Source organism: Polypterus senegalus, chromosome 1 (assembly GCF_016835505.1).
Source record: "Polypterus senegalus isolate Bchr_013 chromosome 1, ASM1683550v1, whole genome shotgun sequence".
Taxonomy (NCBI): Eukaryota; Metazoa; Chordata; class Cladistia; order Polypteriformes; family Polypteridae; genus Polypterus; species Polypterus senegalus.
Window position 1 is genome coordinate 166,616,664 of NC_053154.1, and position 23,714 is coordinate 166,640,377.

General features: G+C 38.9%; 1 protein-coding gene across 2 annotated transcripts in view; it reads right to left on the bottom strand.

Moving 5' to 3' along the window:
* The window catches only part of ngef (neuronal guanine nucleotide exchange factor), a 112,177-nt gene that overhangs the window by 33,887 nt on the left and 54,576 nt on the right, over window positions 1-23,714 (bottom strand). For both annotated transcript variants that reach the window (XM_039762307.1, XM_039762301.1), the window contains exons 4-6: window positions 23,271-23,543; window positions 21,525-21,634; window positions 9,414-9,664 (exon numbers count right to left, since the gene is read on the bottom strand). In XM_039762307.1, the coding sequence (XP_039618241.1) occupies window positions 9,414-9,664; window positions 21,525-21,634; window positions 23,271-23,543 (634 nt within the window). The remainder of the gene's footprint in view (window positions 1-9,413; window positions 9,665-21,524; window positions 21,635-23,270; window positions 23,544-23,714) is intronic.

Below are 23,714 nucleotides of genomic sequence, written 5' to 3' on the forward strand. Positions count from 1 at the left end.
TTGTGGATTCAAGCTTTTTGCTGATCCTTCAATCACGTTGCTATTGCTGAAAAGATTGTAGTAAGAGTAAATAGCCATTAGATGTCAGAGTTTCTACAAAAATCTTACCAACTTCCTTTAATCTGGTAATAGCTCTAGTCGTAGAACCCAAGGGATTATGGGTCTAACCGTTGAAATAATTCAGTGGGATTCATTCATTCCTACTTATATTGATGTCCTATTCATTTCTCTTCACAGATGGCAATTGTAAGAGTTGGAAAAAGACAAATGTGTAAGGGTGCTGGTTAATGTGTATAAACCCAGATTTCTAGAAATGTCCTGTTTTCATTTTTAACTTACTTCAGCTGTTTATCTCACATTCATTTTAATCATATGCTACTCTGTTTCACCTCTGTTATATCACAGTCCATTCAATCTCCAGATGTTTTTTTTTCTAAAAGTTGCAGCAGGACATAAGAAGATGGACATTCAGGCCATTGAGTTTGTTTGGTTAGCTAACTGCTGAACTGTGTCAGTTTCTCATCCAGGTAATGTTTAAAGGTTGTTAAAGTTTCAGCTTCAACTGCATGACTTGGTAGTTTTTTTTTCTGATTTCCCCATCTCTTTGTGTAAAGAAGTTCAACCTGGAATCTTTCTTAGATTCTCTTTTACTTAATTTCCACTGGTGTCTTGCAGTATGTGATTCATTATTTAGCAAGCCATGCTAAACTAACAAGCAAGCATGAAGAAGACACCCAAGCTAGTTGCAGACTTACATACATCACCGCCTGAGCTTCTTAAAATTGACTCACTTGTATGAGTGACGGCATGACTTATGTAAGAGTTAACCATTTGATCTGGTAATTTTATAATTATTTCAACACCTGTGAAACCATGTGACAGATATCCCAAGAGTCATACATTTGATGTTGACTTGCAAAATCGAAGAGTGGAGCTTCTTGGAGTATCAGCCTCACCTTTCATTCATAGAAAAAACCTGACCTGCTGATTTGCTAATAAATTCCTAAAGCAGCCTAAATGTGTAAAAGGTATTATCATTCACTTAAAACTCCTTTTGTGCCAACCGTCCAACTTGTTTTTAACCCTGTAGTGTGAAAAGCGTGACAAATCTACAGTTTTCACATCCCCCAATCTTATTTATTCAATTTCTAGAAATCCTGTTTATTTTAGTAAGCTAAATAATTTTATCATTGGTTCATTGTGCTCCACCTATGTAAGATGGTGAAACACATTATCTCATTATCCAAGTATTGCATCAATTTCTATAACTTTCAAGAGTTAGTTAGGGACTGATGAAATCAATCTTTGCAACTTTGATGTGGTGAAGGTTTTGGCTCAGAGTTTAGGATTTGGTGTACTGATTTTGTTTTGGTTGCTCTGATACTGACCACAATTCACTTGGCTCCCTTCAACGTTCTTCCATCTACTGGTCATTATTTCCATCTCTCTCTAACAAATTTGAACATGTCTGTTCTTCCAAGTGATCAGAACCAAAATGTTGACTCAAGGCTAGTAGAGACTTACCCTGGGCAGGCGTTAATCCACTTTACAAGGTAAATTGACCTGAGCTAAAGCAGGCAAATGAAAAGCAGTGTGTGTACTTATGGGGATCACATGACATGCAAAACAGCATAGCATGTACGTTTATATTGCACACAGAGCCAGATTTTTTTTGTGATTTATTGAGTGCTCAAATTTATCAAAGCTATAAGGGAAGTAAAACCGTTTTGAAACATTTAGAAGATTTATTATAATCTGTGTGTGTTCCATATATGTAAAGCACATCACGACCCCTTTTCCCTGGTTTATGAGATGTGATGGACGACCTGATCAAAATTAGAATTGCAAAGGCTTTTCCACAATGCATAATATTAGTGTGGTAATGGTGATGTTGCTAGTGCCTCTGGACCACCAGTAGTAGAGAGCACAAAGCTCCATTATACACAATAAAGCCTCGGGGATACATACTGCTAGGGAAAGAAATTTAAATGAGGTATTGTGAGCAATGATAAAAGACTAAGTAGGAGCCCTGCAAAGATTTAGGTGGCCCCATGCATGCTCTAAAGATATGGTGGCGGCCCATCTCTTTATGGGAAAATTAGGGTTTTGTGACAATTGAAGCTCATAGTGGGAGCTCTAGAAGTACAGGCCAAAGAATTTTCTAAGCGGTTTATGATCCCAGAAGTAATGGTTGGGCTTTGACCAGAAGCAGTTCTTCCATCCATTGGTTCTGGGTTCAGGAAGAAGGGTTTGGAAAGTGCTTGACTGGTGAGAGGAAGACAGGACAAATCTACAATATGAAGGGTAGAAAAAGTTTGGTGGAGTATAACTATTGTGTTTGAAAAGTGGTCAAATGCAGTAGGCACCTCGTGTGGTAGGTATGGACCATGTCCTGTGTTCAGAGGAATCCGATGGGGCCGACATGCTTTAGTTATCTTTATTTACTTTGTTACTCTTGAATCCTTTCTTGTGTTTTTATTTTGTTAACTAAAAAACCCTTGTTTTTTACTGCTTGGGGAGGCCAAGCAGAAGTTCTTTTTCCTGGCCACTATGACGTTTGGAGTATGTGAGATGTGATCGAATGGCTTAAGTCTGTTTTATAAAGTGGAGCGTAAAATGAAGGAAATATCCCTCATGGCAGGTGGGTTGAAAAAAGACATCAGTCACCCATATGTTATATGTCAACCAGCATTAGTTGCCTGCCTGGCTTATGTGTGTTTTTATCATTTCTGTTAATTCTGAATTATTATCGCTGTTAATTCTGAATTATTATTTTCTTTTCTATATTATGAATTACATGTATTTTTGGTTCTTATGTAAATACGTTTAATATTGTTTTATTTAAATATTATTTCGTAGTTTTGTTTTGTGTATTTGTGTTTTTAAACTGTATTCCTTGTGTTTTATGGGTGGGCATCCGAGATACGGGACCACCATGATGTCACTGCTGCTGGGACTGCCCTCCACATTTATGTTCAGGTGAAGGAGTTGATTCCAGCAGAGTAACACTGATTGTTGTGTGTGAGACTATTTGGACTCTTATATGTATACTAATAAAAGGCAAAGCCCTCACTCACTCACTTCATTCACTCACTCACTCACTCACTCACTCACTCACTCACTCACTCACTCACTGACACATCACTAATTCTCCAACTTCCCGTGTAGGTAGAAGGCTGAAATTTGGCAGGCTCATTCCTTACAGCTTACTTACAAATGTTGGGCAGGTTTCATTTCGAAATTCTACGCCTAATGGTCATAACTGGAAGGTATTTTTCTCCATTAACTGTAATAGAGTTGAGCTGGAAAGACGTGGGGGCGGAGTTTCGTGTGACATCATCACGCCTTCCACGTAATCACGTGAACTGACTGTCAACGCAGTGCGTAGAAAACCAGGAAGACCTCCAAAAAGCGCTTAAGAAAACATGCATTATATAATTGAGAAGGCAGCGAAACAATAAGAAGCGAGCGAGTGACATATACTACCATATTCATGAGTGCTGCTACCTCGGAAAGAAAGCAAGGTGTAAACCTAAACTTGAAATTAAGTTCATAGACAGGCTACCGCTGGTGTTTCACATGCCCACAGGTAATGCGGGATACAAATTTAATGAGAGGATGCAGGATATAAACGAGAGTTTTGATCACTTTGTAACTAAGTTAAAATTGTAGGTGAAGGGGTGTGCTTATGCAAATTCCGAGAGACTGTGTTTGTGGGGGATTGACAGTTAAGGCGGGTGGGGGAGTCACGTCATCATCTCCCCTCCCATTCATCTCATTTCGCTCTGAGCTGAGCTCCACGGCTAACGCCGTCTTCAAGCAACCGTCAGACTGCCACAAAATACTCACAGAAAAATCCACAAGTTAATACACACGCTGTCTCTAGAGTTTCTCCACACTGAATCCTCCAGGCACTACTTACAAAAGGTCACATTGACAATCGTGTTACGTTATTTTTAAAATCTTTACTTTTCTTAGCACAAGCACAGCTGAGAAGCTTCGATGCATGTTCTCTATAACGCGTTAAAAAATAATGCATTTAATCACACTTTGCATTACAAGCAAAGGGAGCTTTTGTCAATGCATGATTTCCTGGTACACGATTACATTGATCAGCGCATCCCGATTCATTTTACCCTCACACCCCCTTGGTTTGAGAAGAAGTATGAAAAAATATGAGGTTAACACAGAAAAACAGATCACCAATTCAAGCTTTATGAATAATCGATTCGCCATCAATAATTGTTTTGGTAAAGCCATCCTCCTTCCATTTTATAATTTTTCCGCCACTAGCCATGATTAAATGAACGGTAAAAAAGTAAGAGCAAAGCGAGGGTGACTTATTTAGGCAGGCATATATATGACAGCAACACTCATGACAATGTCAATCATGTTACGTTATTATTAAAATGTTTCCTTTTCTTTTTCATTACTTCTTTAACACACTACTTCTCCGCTGCGAGGCGCGGGTATTTTGCTATATATATATATGAATGACCTCCAAAGAGCGCTGAGACTTTTGATATCATGAACGTGTCTGCAAAAACTGGGGTCTCCTGCCCAGCAAAAGCCGAGCAGCCAGCGCTTCTGCCTTAAGCCAAAGTGAGCACTTTTAATTTTTTTCATCCTCCCCCTGCGCTATAGCCCAGACAAGTGCAAACACGGGACCCCTTTTCAACACCACGGCAAAATAATATTAAGGCGATTCACACTTTCTTTTGCACGTATACGATTATGAGGTCCTCACCTCGGATTATGAAGACACGCACACGAGTGGAGGACTGACAGTGCCATCACAGCCGATTAATGGCGGGGCGTCTCACCAGTCTACACAAGACCCACCATGACTGTCCCCATAAGGCGATCATAACGTCAGCGAACATATCTCTCTATACTATATAAAAGAAAAAGGCTTTCCTTACATACATATATATATATATATATATATATATATATATATATATATATATATATATATATATATATATATATATATATATATATATATATATATATATATATATATACACATATATATACACATACATATCTTCATATCTACATATCTATATACATATCTCCATATACACATATATATATATACATACATACCTATCTACATCATATATACACACACACACATACATACATACACACACACAAATTATATATATGTGTGTATGTGTGTATGTGTGTGTGTGTGTGTGTGTGTGTGTGTGTATATATGACAGCAGCAATCCAAGCTGTGAGAAAACAGTAAAAAGGAGGCATGTCAGACGTCGTGGTACATTTTCTGATGCAGCTACTGAAAACAACTTTGTGACGCTGCCGCCAAATACACAAAACAATTACTTTGACAATCATGTTACATTGTTTTTGAAATGTTTCCTTTTCTTTTTCATAACTTCTTTAACACATGACATCGCTGCGAAGCGCGGGTATTTTGCTATATATATATATATCAGCGACACTCATAACAGTGACAAAACAATTACATTGACAATCATGTTACATTATTTTCAAAATGTTTCCTTTTCTTTCTCTTTCCTTCTTTAACACACTACTTCTCCTCTGCCAAGCGCGGGTATATATATATATAGATAGATAGAGATATATATATATAGATAGATATGAGAACAACATATATATATAGATAGATAGATAGATAGATAGATAGATAGATAGATAGATAGATAGATAGATAGATAGATAGATAGATAGATAGATAGATATGAGAACAACACTCATATCAATGACAAAACAATTACATTAACAACCATGTTACGTTATTTTTAAAATTTTTTCTTTTCTTTTTCGTACCTTCTTTAACACACTACTTCTCCGCTGCGAAGCGCGGGTATTCTGCTAGTCTATATATATAATTCACTAAGGCAAGACACCCATGGAAAGCATGCCAGAAGGGGCGTGGATTCACTAAGCCGCCAACAAGTAAGACACCTATGGCGCACGCAGGAAGGAGCAATGCCCACCAACTCCAAGACCATTGGATACGACGACAACTCGCAGAGCCACGGCCACCAACTCGGACGCAACAACGCAGAAAAAACGCCGTCATTTATATTCATCTGTCGTAGAGGCCACATGCACCTCCGAGCCACGTTGACTGTTCATCGAGGCATGTTTCTCACGGAGGTGAATCGCCATATGCAGCGTGTAAAACGGTTTGCGAGGGGTTTACCATGGGATCCTTAAAACATTCCTTTACAACTAAGGTTAAAACACAATGAAGTAAGCAGTCTTTAAAAGTTTTTTTTAAGTTTTCGGTTACGACACACAACCGCATGCACCATAGCAAACTGTTTTACACGCTACATACAGCAATTCGCGCTACTACCGTGGTCGGGTGTCTTGGTGGATTATATATAGAAAAGCAGCCAAAACCGCACAGAGCAATGAAAAGTCTACGCGAGTCACAGGTGGACTGTGCAAAGACAACAACGACTCAAGTGGCGAGTTGGAAGTGGGCGCATGAGCAGGCAGGGCACGATGGCGGTCCACCAGTTTTCAGTCACGGACAATTGTGTGTTGGTTCGTTCCGTACATTGTTACAATGTTGCTTTTCTTGCTGATTTATTACCGATTTTTCAAATGTTAATTTTCTCCCTGTGCTTAAAAATCATTAAAAAACTGGCCTGATTATACGGCGTATGGTACGCCGCGGGTTGGCCAGTTGTAAACACTGTAAATAAACCGTGAGTGGTGGACTGAAGAACGGTGTCTGTCTGTCTGTGGTCGGACTGGCTTTCACACTATCTATCTATCTATCTATCTATCTATCTATCTATCTATCTATCTATCTATCTATCTATCTATCTATCTATCTATCTATCTATCTATCTATCTATCTATCTATCTATCTATCTATTATATAGTGCATTTCCTCTCATATCTATCTATCTATCTATCTATCTATTATATAGTGCACTTCCTCTCATATCTATCTATCTATCTATCTATCTAGCTACTTTGGATCTACTTTGTACTTTGGATAGCATTTTTTTTGTAAGCACATCTCATGATTTGCTGGTTGTAGTGGATTGTGTTGTTTTGTCTTCAGATTCTGAGTATTGAGTAACAGATTGGACTCGTTAGCTTTGGGTTGCCTTTTTAGGTAAACATTTTTTGCCTCATTTTTGGCCTGAAACTTATTACCCTTTTTTAATGCTTCTTTTTGTAATTTAAATAAATTCTTAATTTGTAAAGATTAAAGCATTTTCCGAACTTTAAAAGCTAGTCTTCTATTTTGGAGCTGTGCAGGTCGACGCATTCCTGTTGAGTTTGGGGTCAGGCCTAGTATGGTGAGGACTATCTTTAGGCAGGCTAGTGAAGGTCTCTGTGTCTTTTTGGAGGCCTTTCACCCTATTTGCCTTTTTATGTTCCTGTATTCAAAACACCTTGTTTGAGTGTCAATAAAGCTCCTTCAGTCTTTAAAGAAATGACAGTGTATCTTAATGATGAAGGAAGGTCAAGTTGCGTTTATTAGGAAAAAGTAAAAAATGTTACATAAAGTGAAAAGCACTGAACAAAGAATGAAGACACTGGTACGCTCGTATGCTGTGAAGTGGTCAGTGGTGGTGTGGTGTACCACGTCACCCCAGGCATTTGCTAGTTTCAATCTCAATGAAAGCTGTTCTGCTTTTCACTTGTTTAGATATGACTTATCCCCACTAAACAGATTTTTGGTGTCTCTGTGTTTGGATTGATTATGTTAGTGAATAATGTTAGAATACCGTAATTGTAAAATCCTTGCACAATGTAAAGAGAAATAATGGCCCTGATTCCTTGCAGTTCTAAGATGTGGGCCAGTATTTGTGTGGAGTTTACTGTTCTTTTCATTTAAATGTGGTTTTTCTGTAGGTGTTATGATTAGGTTGCTGTGATTTTATTTTGGAGATTATAATGTCTTGACTGCTATTTTCAGGCACTTCTATCATCGTCAGTTTGGGGGCCATCTTTACTGCCACATCCCCCACTTCTAGTGTTGTGGTTTCAGGGGTTGTTACCTGCTGGTAATCTGCTCGATGGAATAAAATGTCTGCTGGGGACTCCTTCAGTTATCCAATCCGTGGACACAACCTCTTAAAAAAAAAAAAGAATTCTTTGACCTCTTTGCCTGCTCTCTTAACTTCAATCTTTGTCTTTGATTTTTAGTATTTGGCAGCTAATTTTATGTTATTTGTTTTGGTTACACTTTTAACACACTTCTTCTGGTTAGCTCATTAAAATATCACCTGTTTGTTTCTTGGTAGTACAGCAGAAACTTCTGATTAGGTTACTTTGCATTCCAAATTGGCCCAGAGTTAATGATGGACCAGTACCCTGCTCATGGCTACTTTCTGTCTAAAAAGCCTGGATAGCCTCTGGCCTCCAGAACCTCACTAAGGGGGTAATAAAAAATAAAGAATTATGTAGTGAAATTGTGAAGGCATAAAGTAATTTTGGCTCAAAATTTGATCATATATGACAGGGGTCAGCAACCTATGCCATGCATGCCCAGAGTGGCATGTGGAATGATTTTCAATGGCACTCTGAATGAATTGAAATATGGTAAACAAATGTATATTTTAATTACGGTGCACACGTTCACACCCTTACCTACTTTTTGCGTTTGCTACTCACTTTTAAATGGAAACCATGTGTTCAATGCAGGCCATGGAACGTTAAAACAAACATCTTATTATTATATTTTAATTATAGCTTATGCATTCGCGCTCTGCGTCCCCACCTACATTTTGCGCATGCGACTCACATGTAAAGGGAAACCATGTGTTCAGTGCAGGTCGTGGTACATTAAAATGTGTGTGTTATGCTGTAAAAGTGTACAAAGACATTATCAAACTAAACATCAGTCCACGTTTAAAAACTCTGATGAGAAAAGTGAAGTTATAAAAAGGGTTGTTTCTGGCATTATGAAATTAACTTCTTATTTTAGTCAAATAATTGGAACCAAAAATAAATCCACTGAATTTAGTTATAAAAAAATTTGACAAAACATTCTTTTCGCATATGATCCTATGTATTTTAAAATATTGAATGACCAATAATATAAGATCTGGTTATAATGGGCTTCAAAGGTATATAATATAACAATAAATAATTTTGAAGCCCATTATAACCAGACCAATTTTGATACTATAAGCTGTATAACAAAATTGGTAGAATTATGTTGGCACGCAGAATAAGATTGTAAAAGAGGTTTGGCATGACACCGCTGAAAGGTTGCCGACCCCTGATATATGAAATGCTCAGTACAGTGGTGGCTGACATTTGTTCAGAATTATTCTGCAGCTGGTATCCACAGTATTTCTTTTGCTAGTGCTCCGAGTTTTAAAATAAAATGAGGAAGAGAAGACATTTCAGAACATGTTCAGGGTACTAAAGTGCCAACTGACCTCCTGCAGTTTGATCTCCTCAGGGCTCAGCATGCTCAGTGCACCGCTTGTTCTGACAGACACCTGGTTCTGCCACAGGCTCCCGTTCATCGTGGGGATTATTGTCTGTGTCTTACTTGCACTGAGAGTCTTAGCAGCAACTTCATGCACCATATATTCTCCTGATGTCGGTGAATTTGTTACGTCAAACTGCCGTCTCAGCTCTATCTCCTGAAGCTTTGATTTATCGCGGTACTCTTGATATAACAACCCTGCAACAAGGCAAAAAAGGAGAAACGTATGGGGAATAGTCACAGCATTAATTATACCACAGAGGAAATAGTTTTAGAAGTTTTGGAAGGAAATCTTGTGACTGATATAGAAAGATTATCAAATCAAATCAAATCAAATCAAAATCAAAATCTTTATTGTCATTGTAGCAATGAAACATTGTACAACGAAATTTTAGGTGCAATTTTTTTAGTGCAAAAAAATTAAATATAAAAAAAAACAATTACTCAAGTTAAAACTAAAATAAAAAGGAAATAAAATAAGTGTCCATAACAGCAGAACAATGTTTTCCATTCATACATACGTCATATTGCACTTGTCCCTTATCCAATGTTAACTTAGAGCTGTATTATAAACATGAAGGTGCACTCGGTCAGATTGACCACTTAGCAGCATTCAGCATGGTGATGGCTGAAGGATAGAAACTGTTTCTCAGTCTATTTGTCTCAGACTTTATGGATCTGAAACATCTGCCTGAAGGCAGGCGTTCAAACAATGCATGTCCTGGGTGTGATGGGTCCTGAAGAATTTTCTTGAAGTTTCTGAGACAACAGGAACTATGTAGTTCTTCTAGTGAGGGGAGAGGACAGCCGACTATCCGCTGGGCATCCTTAATGACCCTATGGAACTCTTTCCTCTATGCTACTGTGCAAAGACAGTAGGCCAGGATTCTCTCTACTGTGCAGCGGTAAAAGGACACCAGCAGTTTCTCAGGGATGTTGTTCTTCCTGAGCACCCTCAAGAAGTAGAGTCTCTTTTGGACCTTATTCACTACCTCAGAAGTGTGTGTTCCCCAGGTCAAGTCCTCCCTAATGGTGACTCCCAAGAAACGGAAGTCTGAGACCCTCTCCACACAGTCCCTGTTGATGATGAGTGGCTGGATGTTGTCTGCTTTCTTCCTGATGTCCACGATGAGCTCCTTGGTCTTGACTATATTTAGGAGCAAGTTGTTATTCCTACACCACGTTTCCAGCCGCTCCTCCTCATCCCTGTAGGCGGACTCATCCCACCCAGAGATGAACCCTACTACCGTGGTATTGTTAGCGAACTTAACAATGGTGTTACTATGGTGGGCAGGAATGCAATCATGGGTGTAGAGGGTATAGAGCAGGGGGCTCAGCACACAGCCCTGTGAGGATCCAGTGCTGAGGCTGATGGGTGTGGAGAAGTAGGGGCCCACTCTAACCCTCTGTGGCGTGTGGTCAGAGTGGCCCAGGTGAGGTAGCGGTGTAGCCCTGTAGCCCCATTTAATGTTTGTGTAGACTTTATCCAATGTGTTAGCTCCTCTGGTGGCACACTTGACGTGCTGATGGAATTTAGGGAGCACAGGTTTTAAATCCACATGGTTAAAGTCCCCAGCAACGATATACACAGCATCAGGGTGCTTGATCAGCTGACTGCTACACAAAATAAGCTAACGCTTTGTGGTCAGTGGCCTAAGAATTAGCCTGCCTCAACTCAGATCCCAAAAACTCATTGAAATTTAGGTAATGACCTACAGTGTAGGTTACACCTTGCCTGATGAAGGGGTCTTAGCTGCCTCGAAAGCTTGCATTTGTAATCTATTTAGTTAGCCAATAAAAGGTGTCATTTCACCCTGCTTTCTCCTGTAGACTTCTGAGAGTGATGGTTGGATTTTTAGTAGCCTCTCTCACCAACTGACATCTTATTCTGATGCTTAGTTTTGATGGATAGCCTGTTCTAGAGTCTGGGTGCTGTGACAATATTTTTGTAGCCATTTCCTGCCTTGTGCCTTTCAATGATGTTGTTTCACCTTTGTCTTCATTTTTGCAGTGATTGTCTAATGAAGACTGTGGCCCTTGCAAAGGATTTTTTTTTATATCCAGAGAGATATAAAGGACTTACAAGTAGTACCTAATTAGGTTTAATTATGGTCAAATGACTGTCACCTTTGTTTCATTTGTGATTAATTTTTCATTTACGTAAACTTGGAACTCCAAAGCGTAGAGGTTTAAATACTTATAAAAAATGAACTTTTTCTTCTTTAGCTAAATATCTGCAGAAAAGGGTTTATTTGGACCCTGTAAATGTATTGTTATAACAGAATAGTTTAGATTAAAATATTGAATGGATAAATATATGTGCAAATCTTTTGTCTTGCAGAAAATTATGATAACAGAATACTTTTGCAAGCCACTATATAAGCACACACACACATTAAAAACACAGCCACTTATAACAAATTATCCCCTCACCTTTCTACTTGTAAATGAAGTTAACTTGAACATTTCTAGAACTATGAATGATTCAAATGTGAGACAATCACCTCCTGAGATTATTTTACCTATGACTAGAATCAAATTTTCATTAGCATGATTGATAAATCACTGTCGCACTTGACATAAACCTACGAAATTATGCAGCATACAGTCACATAGGACATGAAGAGGGACTGGTGCAATATTTGTGCCAAATGACAACACTACTGCACCTGTACACTGCTAAGCCCTTGAGTCTTTGTTCTTGCCATAACATCCTGGGACTTAGCCATCCTGGTGGCACTACTATGGACCAGCCTTCTCTGGCATAAGTCATGCCTGTATGGCGTGTGCCACAAGACTTCCCCTGAACTTACTGTAGGTATTTGAAAGATTTTTATTTCCTGATGTGCCGTTTCACCTTTACCAACACTTGCCAGCCAAATGATAAAGAACAAACTTTTGCTGTGCAGTGTATGGGTGATTGCCCAAAAGTAGGCACCTAAGAAGATTAGACTTGTTTATGTGAGGAATTTAGGATTTAATTACATTCATGCAATGGAATAATTGTTTTTATAACAACCATCACACCAAATGTGATTGGAGGAACATGAGGACAAACAAAAAATATTGCTATTGATGTCTGCTGCTGAATAAAAGACATATCCAAACAGATTTTCAATTTTTTCATTTTTGCCATCATGCAGAAATAATGATGTTGTTATGTATTAACTGGGCTATAATAACGTGATGCTGTGTGTTGCTTGCTGGCATTGACTCAATAGATTGCTCTTGTCATAGATGATAAGGGCTGTCAGGTATCCCGGCTGAGATGAATGACTTCTTACTTGGCCAGTAGTGCTTTGCTAATGGAGGGGTGGTACAAGTTTGCCTCTCAGGGCCATGGGTTTCCTCAGTACAATAGGTGGCAACAACTTTCTGGCAGGTCTTCCGTGTTCACTCCCACAGGAATGCCTGGAAGTTTTTGTTCCGATGTGCAGCCCTGCTGTGTTTCGTGGGAGCCACCAGGGTGAGATAGGTGGAGATGCTGTCCCTAGTTTAAGGGGGTCCGCCTGACCCAGAAGTACTTCCTTAATGCAACAAGGTGGCATCAGAAGTACTACTGGGTCCAGTATTAAGGTGATTGCTCCACTTCACCAGGGTAAGCTGGAGTGGGATGCAAAGTAAGGACAAAGGTCATCAGAAGAAGTGGAGGGGAAAGATTAAGGAGAAGATTAATGTATTACATAGTGGTGAAGAAAGAAGCCATGTAAAGGTAATTGTATTAATTAAAAGCTTTTACTTGTACCAGAAGGGGGTTTGGGGAGCTGCTATGCCCCCATCACTGGCAACACTCTTTAGTTAGCTTTGTCACCTTAGAAGTGAGGCGGCACGGTGGTGCATTGGTAGCACTGCTGCCTCACAGTAAGGAGACCTGGGTTTGCTTCCTGGGTCCTCCCTGCGTGGAGTTTGTATGTTCTCCCTGTGTCTGCGTGGCTTTCCTCCCACAGTCCAAAGACATGCAGGTTAGGTGCATTGGCGATCCTAAATTGTTGGGTGTGTGTGTGTGTCCTGTGGAGGACTGGCACCCTTCCTTATGCCCTGTGCTGGCTGGGATTGGCTCCAGCAGACCCCTGTGTTATAGGATATAGCAGGTTGGAAAATGACTGGCTGACTGACTGACCTTAGGAGGGTGTAAGAGTTGAATTTGAATCTTGGTCCAATGTGCACCTAGCATGTGTCTGAGTCTCATATCCTTCTGAGCTTATGCTTAAATGCTTTATCATTTTTCACTATGATAAATGCATTTCTTATTATTTTATATAGCCCCTTAAGAGAAAATGTTATATTTTATGGCATAATCAATTTTCTGAATTTTTGCTTAGTATTAAGTTTCATGTTTTTGTACCCAGCTGGACCATAAAAAAATTACACCATTGTCCTTTCTTTGGAGAACAGGATAACCCTGCAGAAAATCACACATCTCCTAAAATAAGAATTAAAATAGTACATTTAAAAAGTCACATACATTCTAAGTTAACAGGAGTATCAATCAAATTATGGTAATTTAAGGTAACTTTGCCATGTCCCATTAGGAACTGGATGTAACCAATCATGTTAAAAGTTTTCTGATTATGTAATGAATTCCTTTTTTGAGTAGTGACCTAATCAGTGAATTGTATAAATATACCACAGAGGACACTTTATTCTTTGTAACATGTTGCTAATAAGATATGCACTTGTTGCCTCTTGCGAGATGATGACTGAGGCTTTTTCCTGCCTGTCTTTTGTTGCTTAAATCAGCCCCTTCTAGTTTTTGAGGAATTTAGGGGTGTCTGTTTCAAATTCTTTTCTTCCACAAGTTCCGCTCACTTCAGGCACACTAGTTAGTAGATGCATGGCTTTGATAGGCTTGCCTAAAGCTGCTATGTAATAATGGAGTACCATGTATTTATTTTTTATCTATTATCTCATACAACCACTCCTAAAGACGTTTTTTGACTACAGATGTAATTTAATGTGAGACGATGGCAGAAAAATATAGTGACTGAATATCTTGGAAGGAAAGCAATTTCTTAGGCTAACCTGCAAGAACAACTTCAATATGTGTAGGGGCTGACGGTGCCAAGTGATGAATTAATCACTTGGAACATGTGACGAGGGAGTTTGCCCATCAGAATCTTAGTGTACCTCTATAAGCTTAGTGATCCTCAAAGTTTCTGAGTGGTGCAAAAAATACATCAATTGAGGTGGCATGTTGTAGAATAGAGGAGAATAGATTTGAGTGACATTTAGGTAAATTATCAAATTAATTTAATAATTTCTATTGGAAAAATCCACATACAGTATTTTATATATAAATCTATTTAGCTACAATGTGTGTATTTAAATATCAGATTAGATAAACTTTATTTTATAGATAGATAGATAGATAGATAGATAGATAGATAGATATTAGTTAATGATAGATAGATAGATAGATAGATAGATAGATAGATAGATAGATAGATAGATAGATAGATAGATAGATAGATAGATAGATAGATAGATAGATATGCACAAGATGGACTCATTCCTTCAGGGGTCCAACACATCAGTAACACAGCGGAAAATAAGAGGGCAACTCAACATCCTAACTGTTTGATACTTCCACCCTTCATTAGGAAGACTTCAACCTACTGGGAGACTTGTGAAGGGACACAAGCCCACCTACCTCTTCTATTCCAGCCAGAATATAAGAAGCAATGTGCAGCCAATCATTATCATTAGTCCATCCAGAAACAAGACACCAACATGTCAATCCAAATGTGTGTGCCTTTCAATAAATAACAAGCAGAAATCTATCCAAAATCATTAACTGCACAGCTATTGGCTTCCCAAGTCGACTTGACAATTTTGTATGCTTTTTTTCTTTGCAGAGGTGGTTGTAGTGTAGTGAGCAGAGTTTTCTAGAATGAATGAGCAAATGAGTCTGAAAACTATGCTGGATGTGTTGCAGAAATGGTGGACCATATACAGAAAGGTAGGTGGTGGCCTAGAAGACCAAACGAGCAGAGGAAAAGGCAAGAAGAACATCAGATGATCACCCTCAGTAAGAGCAGCCTAGGTCATCTCCACTCCGTAAATGATGTGAAGCCTGTAGTCTGCAACTCTTTTGGATGAATCTGTGAGCTTACAGAGGTGAAAATATAAACATACAGTGTACAGTATACAGTACATATGGTTTTAAATCACATTTCTAGTTGCTGTTGGTGTTTAAATGTGCATATTCTGCTACTTCTGTACAGCTTTCTTACGAGTACTTTGTTTTTTTTATATTATACTAGCAAAATACCCGCGCTTCGCAGCGGAGAAGTAGGGTGTTAAAGAAGCAATGAAAAGAAAAGGAAACATTTTGAAAATAACGTAACATGATTGTCAATGTAATTGTTTTGTCACTGTTGTGAGTGATGAGTGTTGTTGTCATATATATATATATATATATATTTACACACACACACATAAACATATATATATATACATATCTATACACACACACATATATAAACATATATATACATATACATACATATCTACATATATACACACACAGCTATTTCAGTATCAGTGCAATACGCTGCTTGTTAAAACGGATAACTCCCGCTCTTACGTGCAAGTCTGCGTGGATATTATGAACTATCGATTTGTTCAAGTTCTATTTAAATTTTAAATAGAAGGAATTTTTATTTAGTCGACAGAAATATCTTTGGTAGGAATGGTAAAAACAGACAGGAATATTATTCGTGAATAAATCAACTCAAACCTTAAACAACTTATAATATTTTGCTCTCCATAAAAATATATCCTGTCTAAATTATACAAGTTAGAAATAAAGTAAACGTTAAAAGAACAAACATTCAAATTTCTTTACTCTTATGTAATTTTATATAAAAATAAACTTAGATTTTAAATATCCCAAAAGATTTTGCTCTCCATAAAAATATATCCTGTCAAAATTATACAAATTCAAATATGAACATGCTGCATAACAAAACCTGGAAATATAAATAAAATGTGTTCCTTTCAGCAATAACAAATCAAATCATTCAGTTGTCTTTGCTCTTATGTCATTTTAGAGCTGGATGCCTGGCATCTTTTTTGGCAACAGGTTCGTTTCTGTTTGGTGTGAGGTTCTGTGTTGTGGAGATTCTCAGGATGGATTGCAGGTGCTCATCAGTGAGGCGACTCCTGTGTGCTGTTTTGTTAGTCTTTATCACTGAGAAGAGCTTCTCACACAGATATGTGCTACCAAACATGCACAAGGTTCGAGCCGCATGTAGACGGACTTTTTGTTCTTCAAAGTCACCAAAGCGCCGTGCAAACTCAGTGCGCTCAGTTTATCAGCAAAGTGCGATTTGGGAACACCGTAGTGACGACTTGGTTTAACATTACTTGGCAACAGGAAAGTGGGGCAAGTTGCACTGGTGCATTTGTGTCTCCCATAAAAGCAGCTTCACTTGAAATCACTTTGTGATTGTGCACGGGTAAAAACGTCCGCTGAAGTGTCAGATTCTTATTTAATTCTTCTGCTTTCTGTATCTTCTGCATTGCATTCAGATCTTTCAGGTTACCCTGATGTTTTGTCTCATAGTGCCGTCTTAGATTAAATTCTGTAATTACAGCCACATTAGCTCCACAAATGAGACACACGGGTTCAGTAAACATATACTCAGCCTCCCATCGGTTTTAAAGGCTCTATTTTCAGAATCAACTTTTCTCTTCAGCATCGTGTGAGCTAGCTTCGCAATAACTTGCAGCATCATAAGCTAGACTTGATTAACGGGTAAGTGTTCGGCAAGGCAGCTGAAGCGCTGCATTATGGGATCTGTAGTTTATTGTGTTACCAGCGCTTCATATACCCGGGCCATTAATAACAATAATACAGTATATAAAATGATCTCGGGCGGATATAATTACACGCTGGGCCTGATGTGGCCCGCGCCCTTGAGTTTGACACATATGGACTAAATAGAACTTGAAAAGATATATTTTTCAAATGTGATCGCAATTCAGATAGAGTTGACGCAAGACTACAGCCTGCATGCCTCAATAAGTCATCCTCCACTCACTCTTACTTTTTACCGTTCATCTAATGAATACACTGAGTATGGCTTTACCAAAACAATCATTGATGGCGAATAAAGTATCCATTATTCGAGTATGTAGATCGGGATATATATATATATATATATATATACCCGCGTATCGCAGCGGAGAAGTAGTGTGTTAAAAAAGCTAGAAAAAGAAAAGGGAACATTTTAAAAATAACGTAACATGACTGTCAATATACAGTATTTGTTTTTTGAGTGTTACTGAGTGTTGCTGTCATCAAGGATTTGATTATCATTATTTCTTTCAATCAGGTTCGTATTTGTAGGATGTGTTGTGTTCAAGTTACATTCCGTGTTTGTCAATCGTTGTAAAGATGACAGGTTTCATTCATCGATTCGTTTCTTACTGCATCAATAAACAGCTCGTCTTCTTCTTTATCTGAGACCTGACACACTGCATGCACAGGTTTTTTTTACACTGTCTTCCTTTAGCGGGACATTGACTTTTCCACCGTGTGCTTTGTTTCCGCAGTAGCTGGATTTATGAATATGCTTGTATCAGACGCTTCATATTTTTTGCTGCCTTTTCAATTGTGTAATTCGGTTTTTGTTCAGCTCTTTGGAACTGTTGCTTTTATCTGTGCACTCGTCAGTTCACGTGAGCCGCTCTGTGTACATGCATCGAAGGTTCCCAGCTGTGCTGGTGCCATCTCGTGCTATGTCCATGGCTGTATTTAATGTTACCTTAGTCCTGGCACTTAAAACTTTCTCTCGCAGTTTCGCTGAGTTTGTGTCAAACACCACCCTGACCATCTCATCTTCCTCTCCATAAGCACAGTCCTTCACCCGTGAATATTTAGTGGGAGTTTGCTATTGGATTGCCGCTGATGGACGGACGGCCTTATATGGGCAGGCACTAAATTACAAACGCCAGCGCAGCCTGTCTATGAACTTAATTTAAAGTGTAGGTTTACATGTGCTTTGTTTCAGTAGCAGAACTCATGAATATGGTTGTATATGTCACTTTCGCTTTCTTATTGTTTCGCTGCCTTCTCAATTATATAATGCATGTGTTCTTCAGCGCTTTTTGGAGGTCTTCCTGGTTTTCTATGTACTGCGTGATTACGTGGGAGGCGTGATGATGTCACACGAAACTCCGCCCCCACGGCGTTCAAGCTCATCTCCATTACAGTAAATGGAGAAAAACAGCTTCCAGTTATGACCATTACGCGTAGAATTTCGATATAAAACCTGCCCAACTTTTGCAGCTGTAAGGAATGAACCTGACAAATTTCAGCCTTCTACCTACACGGGAAGTTGGAGAATTAGTGATGAGTCAGTGAGTGAGTGAGTGAGTGAGTGAGTGAATGAGTGAGTGAGTGAGTGAGTGAGTGAGTGAGTGAGGGCTTTGCCTTTTATTAGTATAGATTATACTATAACATAACATAACAGAACATGCCATAATATTTTCATATGTCCGTAATGCAGTTCAGAGTTTGTGTGGCCCAATTCCTATTCTAGCAGCACTTAGCATAAGGCAAGTTCATATTATATTAAATTAGCACTAGGACCTGGTGTTGCCTGGGTAAATAACTTTAAGGTAGAACTATCTCACTTCTTTTTGGCAGCAGCCAATTGCAGCCCTTTTCTTAGGAAGCATAGTTTTGACAAAAAAGAAAAATGCTAATAAAACTCAATAAGAAATATTTTTCCCTTCAACAAGAACTATGCATGAAAGATCACTTTGCTCAAATACAGGACAGTACCTTTTCCTGGATTTTGAATCCACAAATTAATTTATTTTATGGCTCACAATCTTGAAAAGTCACTGTCCTTAAAACTCCCTGTAGTAAAAAGAACTCCTGAACAAATAATTCAATTATTTTTAATTAAATACCTAGTATTGTGAGTGATGAGACCACCTCTGATCATCAGTACTGGGCTGTACATAACTGAAGATCACCTGAGGAGTCTACACACGGGAAAAGCTGCAGGAGCAGATGAAATCAGTCCTCGAGTCCTTAAGGCCTGTGCTGGTCAACTTTTTGGGGTCCTCTGTCACCTGTTCAGTCTGTCCCTAGGGCTCCAGAAAGTATCACTGCTGTGAAAGGCATCCTACATTGTTCCTATTCCAAAGAAAGCAGACACCTCTTCATCTAATGACTACAGAACAGTGGCACTAGTGTCTCGTGTTTACCTTTGTTGAGAGACAGAGAGGACTGGGCAGTCTCATGGTCTGGAATCCCTACAGATTTTATTTTTTTCTCCAGCCGTCTGGAGTTTTTTTTTTTTTGTTTCTTCTGTCCACCTTGGCCATTGGACCTTACTCTTAATCTATGTTAATTAATGTTGACTTATTTTATTTTCTTACTGTGTCTTGTATTTTTCTATTGTTCATTATGTAAGACACTTTGAGCTATTTTTGTATGAAAATGTGCTATATAAATAAATGTTGTTGTTGTTGGTCCTGGACTATATGAGTCCTTTCCTGGTAGACCACCTGGGCCCACTGCATTTGATTGGAGTGGAAAATGCAATTATTTATCTGCCCCATAAGGCTTATTCTCACCTGGACAAACCTGACAGCATCACAAGGATTGTACTAATTTGATTTCTCAGTAATATGCAGGTGGATGAAACTGTGGTGTCCAAGATAATGGACTATCTGCCTGGCAATACTTTGTATTGGATCTCTAGAGCACCACAGGAAACAGTCCTGTCTCCTTTTCTCTTTACTCTGTACACCTCTCACTATAAATATTATACCATGTCATGTCACTTGCCGAAATTCTCAGTCAATTCTGCACTTATGTGGTGTACTAATAAAGGGAATGAGACAAAGTACATGAATCAGGTGGAGAACTTTCTTTCTTCGTGAAAAGAAAACTGTCTCTGGCTAAACATCAGCAAAATTCAGAGCCCTTAAGTCCAGTCTCTATTCAGGGAGTGGAAATGGAGCTGCCATTTTCTATGCTGTGGAATGCTGGGCCCACAACATAATTTAAAGAAAGGGCCAAGAAATCAACAAGCTGATTATGAGGGCAATTTCAGTTATGAGATGAACTCTTAACTCACTAGAGGTAATAATGAAAACAAAACTGAGAGCCATTATGAACAATGCTTCACATCTTCTCTCTAATACACTAACGCTGAGGACTTTCAATCAACGAATCACTCAGCAAAAGTGTGTCAAGAAACGCTCCTTTATACCAACAGCTATATGCCTGTGTAACGCCTCACGACTCTTATTAGACAAGTCAGATGACTTCAGTTTTTTGTAATTGTTGTGTGTGTTTCAGTCTGTGTGTGTTTCTTATACTATTTCCCTTGGGACAAATAAAGTTCTATCTACTACAATAAATATATTCTGTATATGTGTTAGTTGATCAATGCAACAGCCATCTGATTTTGTGCTTATTGACCTCTTACTTGTCTATTTGAAATTTTGTCTGTTGCTCCAGTTCTCATTCTGATCTTCAGGTATACTTTACATTTTTTATAAGAACATAACAAACATAAGAAATCTGACAAATGAGAGGAGGCCATTCAGTCCATTGAGACAGTTTGTTTAGCTAATAGCCAAGTTGTCCCAATGTCTCTTTTAGATTCTTCTTAAAGGTTGTCAAGGTTTCTGCTTCAAAACATATCTAGGCAGTGTATTTCAGAGTAGCAAAACTCTTTGCGTAAAGTCGTGCTTCCAGTTTTAAATTAACTTCCCCTTAATTTCCACTCATGTCCTTGAATGCATAATTTAATTCTTTTTTTTTAATTCGGTTAAATTTTTACCACTTTTGAAAACAATTTTTTATTAAATCTGCCGGTCTGTTTGTGAATATTCCTTCTTTTGTTTTAGAGCACTCTTTTCTTAAATGCCAGACCTGCTTTCATGTCAGCTTGTCCAGACCTGAATTCTAACTGGATTTGGCACTGGTAGCTGTGCTTCACACTGTGAGTGCCCTTCTGTGGTCCTGTCCATTAGCTTTGCTTGTTACCCTGCCCCATAGCACCAGAATCAGAGAAGCTACTCTTACCAATTTGCTCAATAAGTGTTCTCCATGCCTCTGGAGGAGATCTGATCGCTGGACCCTCTGTTGGCTGTTCCTCATTTTCTCTTTTTGTCAAAGTTGTTGCATCCAGTAAACTGTACAAAAGAGATGACACAAGTCTTAGCACACACTTGATAACAGGACTCAGTAGAATGCACCATTATAAAATTACTCCACACTATCATTGTCATTAAGATTGCTTGCAACTGCAATTTACTACACTGTTGTTTGAACAACACTTCAAGAGAGGCCCACGGAGTCAGCAAACTAATTAAAAGGGCAGGCTCAGTAATGGGACACACTGTGGACCCTCTGGTGGTAGAAGAAAATTAGAGAATGAAAACAAAACTAAGTGTCATTATGAACAATGCTGCACATCCTCTCTCTGACACACTAACACTGCGGAATTTCAGCCAAAAAATTATTCAAAAGAAGTGTGTCTAGAAACACTACTGGAGCTCCTTTATACCAACAGCAATATGTCTGCATAATGCCTCACTGGGATTGGGAATGCCATGTTAGATGTTTTCTTTCTTCATAGTTATTCTGGTGGGCTATCTATCTATTGTGGATGGTAGTGGGAGCTCCAGTTCCCCAAACACCCAACACAAAGGCTCAGACATAAGTATAAAATGAACAAGAGGAATTATTTCAGGAAATTCTTCCCCAGGAAGTGTTTCCTACAGTGCAGTCATAGTACAAAGTACCAGCAATAAAGCACAATACTGTCTTCTTCTTCCCTTCCCTTTCTTTCTCTCTCTGTCCTGGTCATTTACTGCCTCCACTCCTCCCAGTAATATTCGTCCTCCTTCCTTCCAGCTCTGGCTCCTGGAGCTGAGGCAGCTGGTCTCTTTTATGTAACACCTGGGATTACTTCCTATGTTCCAAAGGATTGGCCTTTGAGCACTTCCGGGTGATGTGGGAGCCCGACAAAGTAGGGTTCCTCAGTTCCTGCAGCACCCTCGGATGGCACCCACGGAACCCAGCAGGGTTGAGTCGGCAAACTCCAAGTCCCGTGATGACTGTAGGAATCTGGGGCACTGCTACAAAGCAGGGGGGCTACCATGTAGCAGTTTGGGGGATGCAGTGCCCTACAGAAGCTGGCTTTCCATATCCTTCCACTTCATGGATGTTTTGGTTGGATAAGGATGCGGGTCATCCCCCACACTATCTATGTAAGATGTTTGTATCTATCAGGGAGTGAAAGTAATTTTTATGAAAAGCTTTAAATGGAGTAAATGAATACACACATCTCATTGCTCAGACAGAGGTTTAAATTGTGAAGGCTTAACTCTTTCATTGACCATAAAAGCAAACTGATTGTTTCTCTTCACTTGATCTCATCACCTTTGCTGTCATTTGCGAACAGGTGACACTCTATCACACTTTATTTTATTACCCCAAGTTATCCTACGCCATTACTCCCTAATTCTAAGGGCAGCCTTCAAGGCAGTGATGACAATGCTTAAAAGTTGGAATCGTGCCAGCTTATCACCAGTGTCACAGTCCATTAATGTAGCTGGCACACTGATCCCATACATTGTTATGCCATTGTTAATGATCCAGTAGGTACACGACAGTTAGGTCTCTGCCAGAATGTAGTAAAGACACAATGCATTAAGAATCTGTGTGATCATGTGTTAGGCACTCAGTTTTGTGTTACACATACAAATGAAGCTGTTAACAGAAAAGCTGTTGGCAGACACCAATCATGTCTTTCTGCAAACCCACCTTAGAGATATGTTGTCAATATCGCTGATATCTTCTGCAGGCCGAGTGATTTCTTCTGGCAGGTTGCTTGGTGACTGTTGAACATTTCTAGTAGTAAAGCTTGGAACTGAGAGTTTGGATTTGCTGCAGCCAACCTGGCTGTGGGACAGGCGATTTTCTTCTAGAAATAGTTTCATGTCTTTGCTCTGTGACGGCAGACATTCTGTGACTGTGCAGTGCAGTGAACTTCTGTTCTCTCTTAACTGAGGCCTGGCTTTGAATCCCAAGCTTATTCTAAATGACAAGAAGAAAGAATTCCATCACTACTTAATTACGTTTGATTTGGTTCTGCCCTTACAAATACACTCACAGATGAAAACAAGACAGTGTAACATTTAGATTGTAAATCTGTTTCAAATTTGTAGATACTTTGAGTAAGTCAAGTGTAATTTTGAAAAACCATTT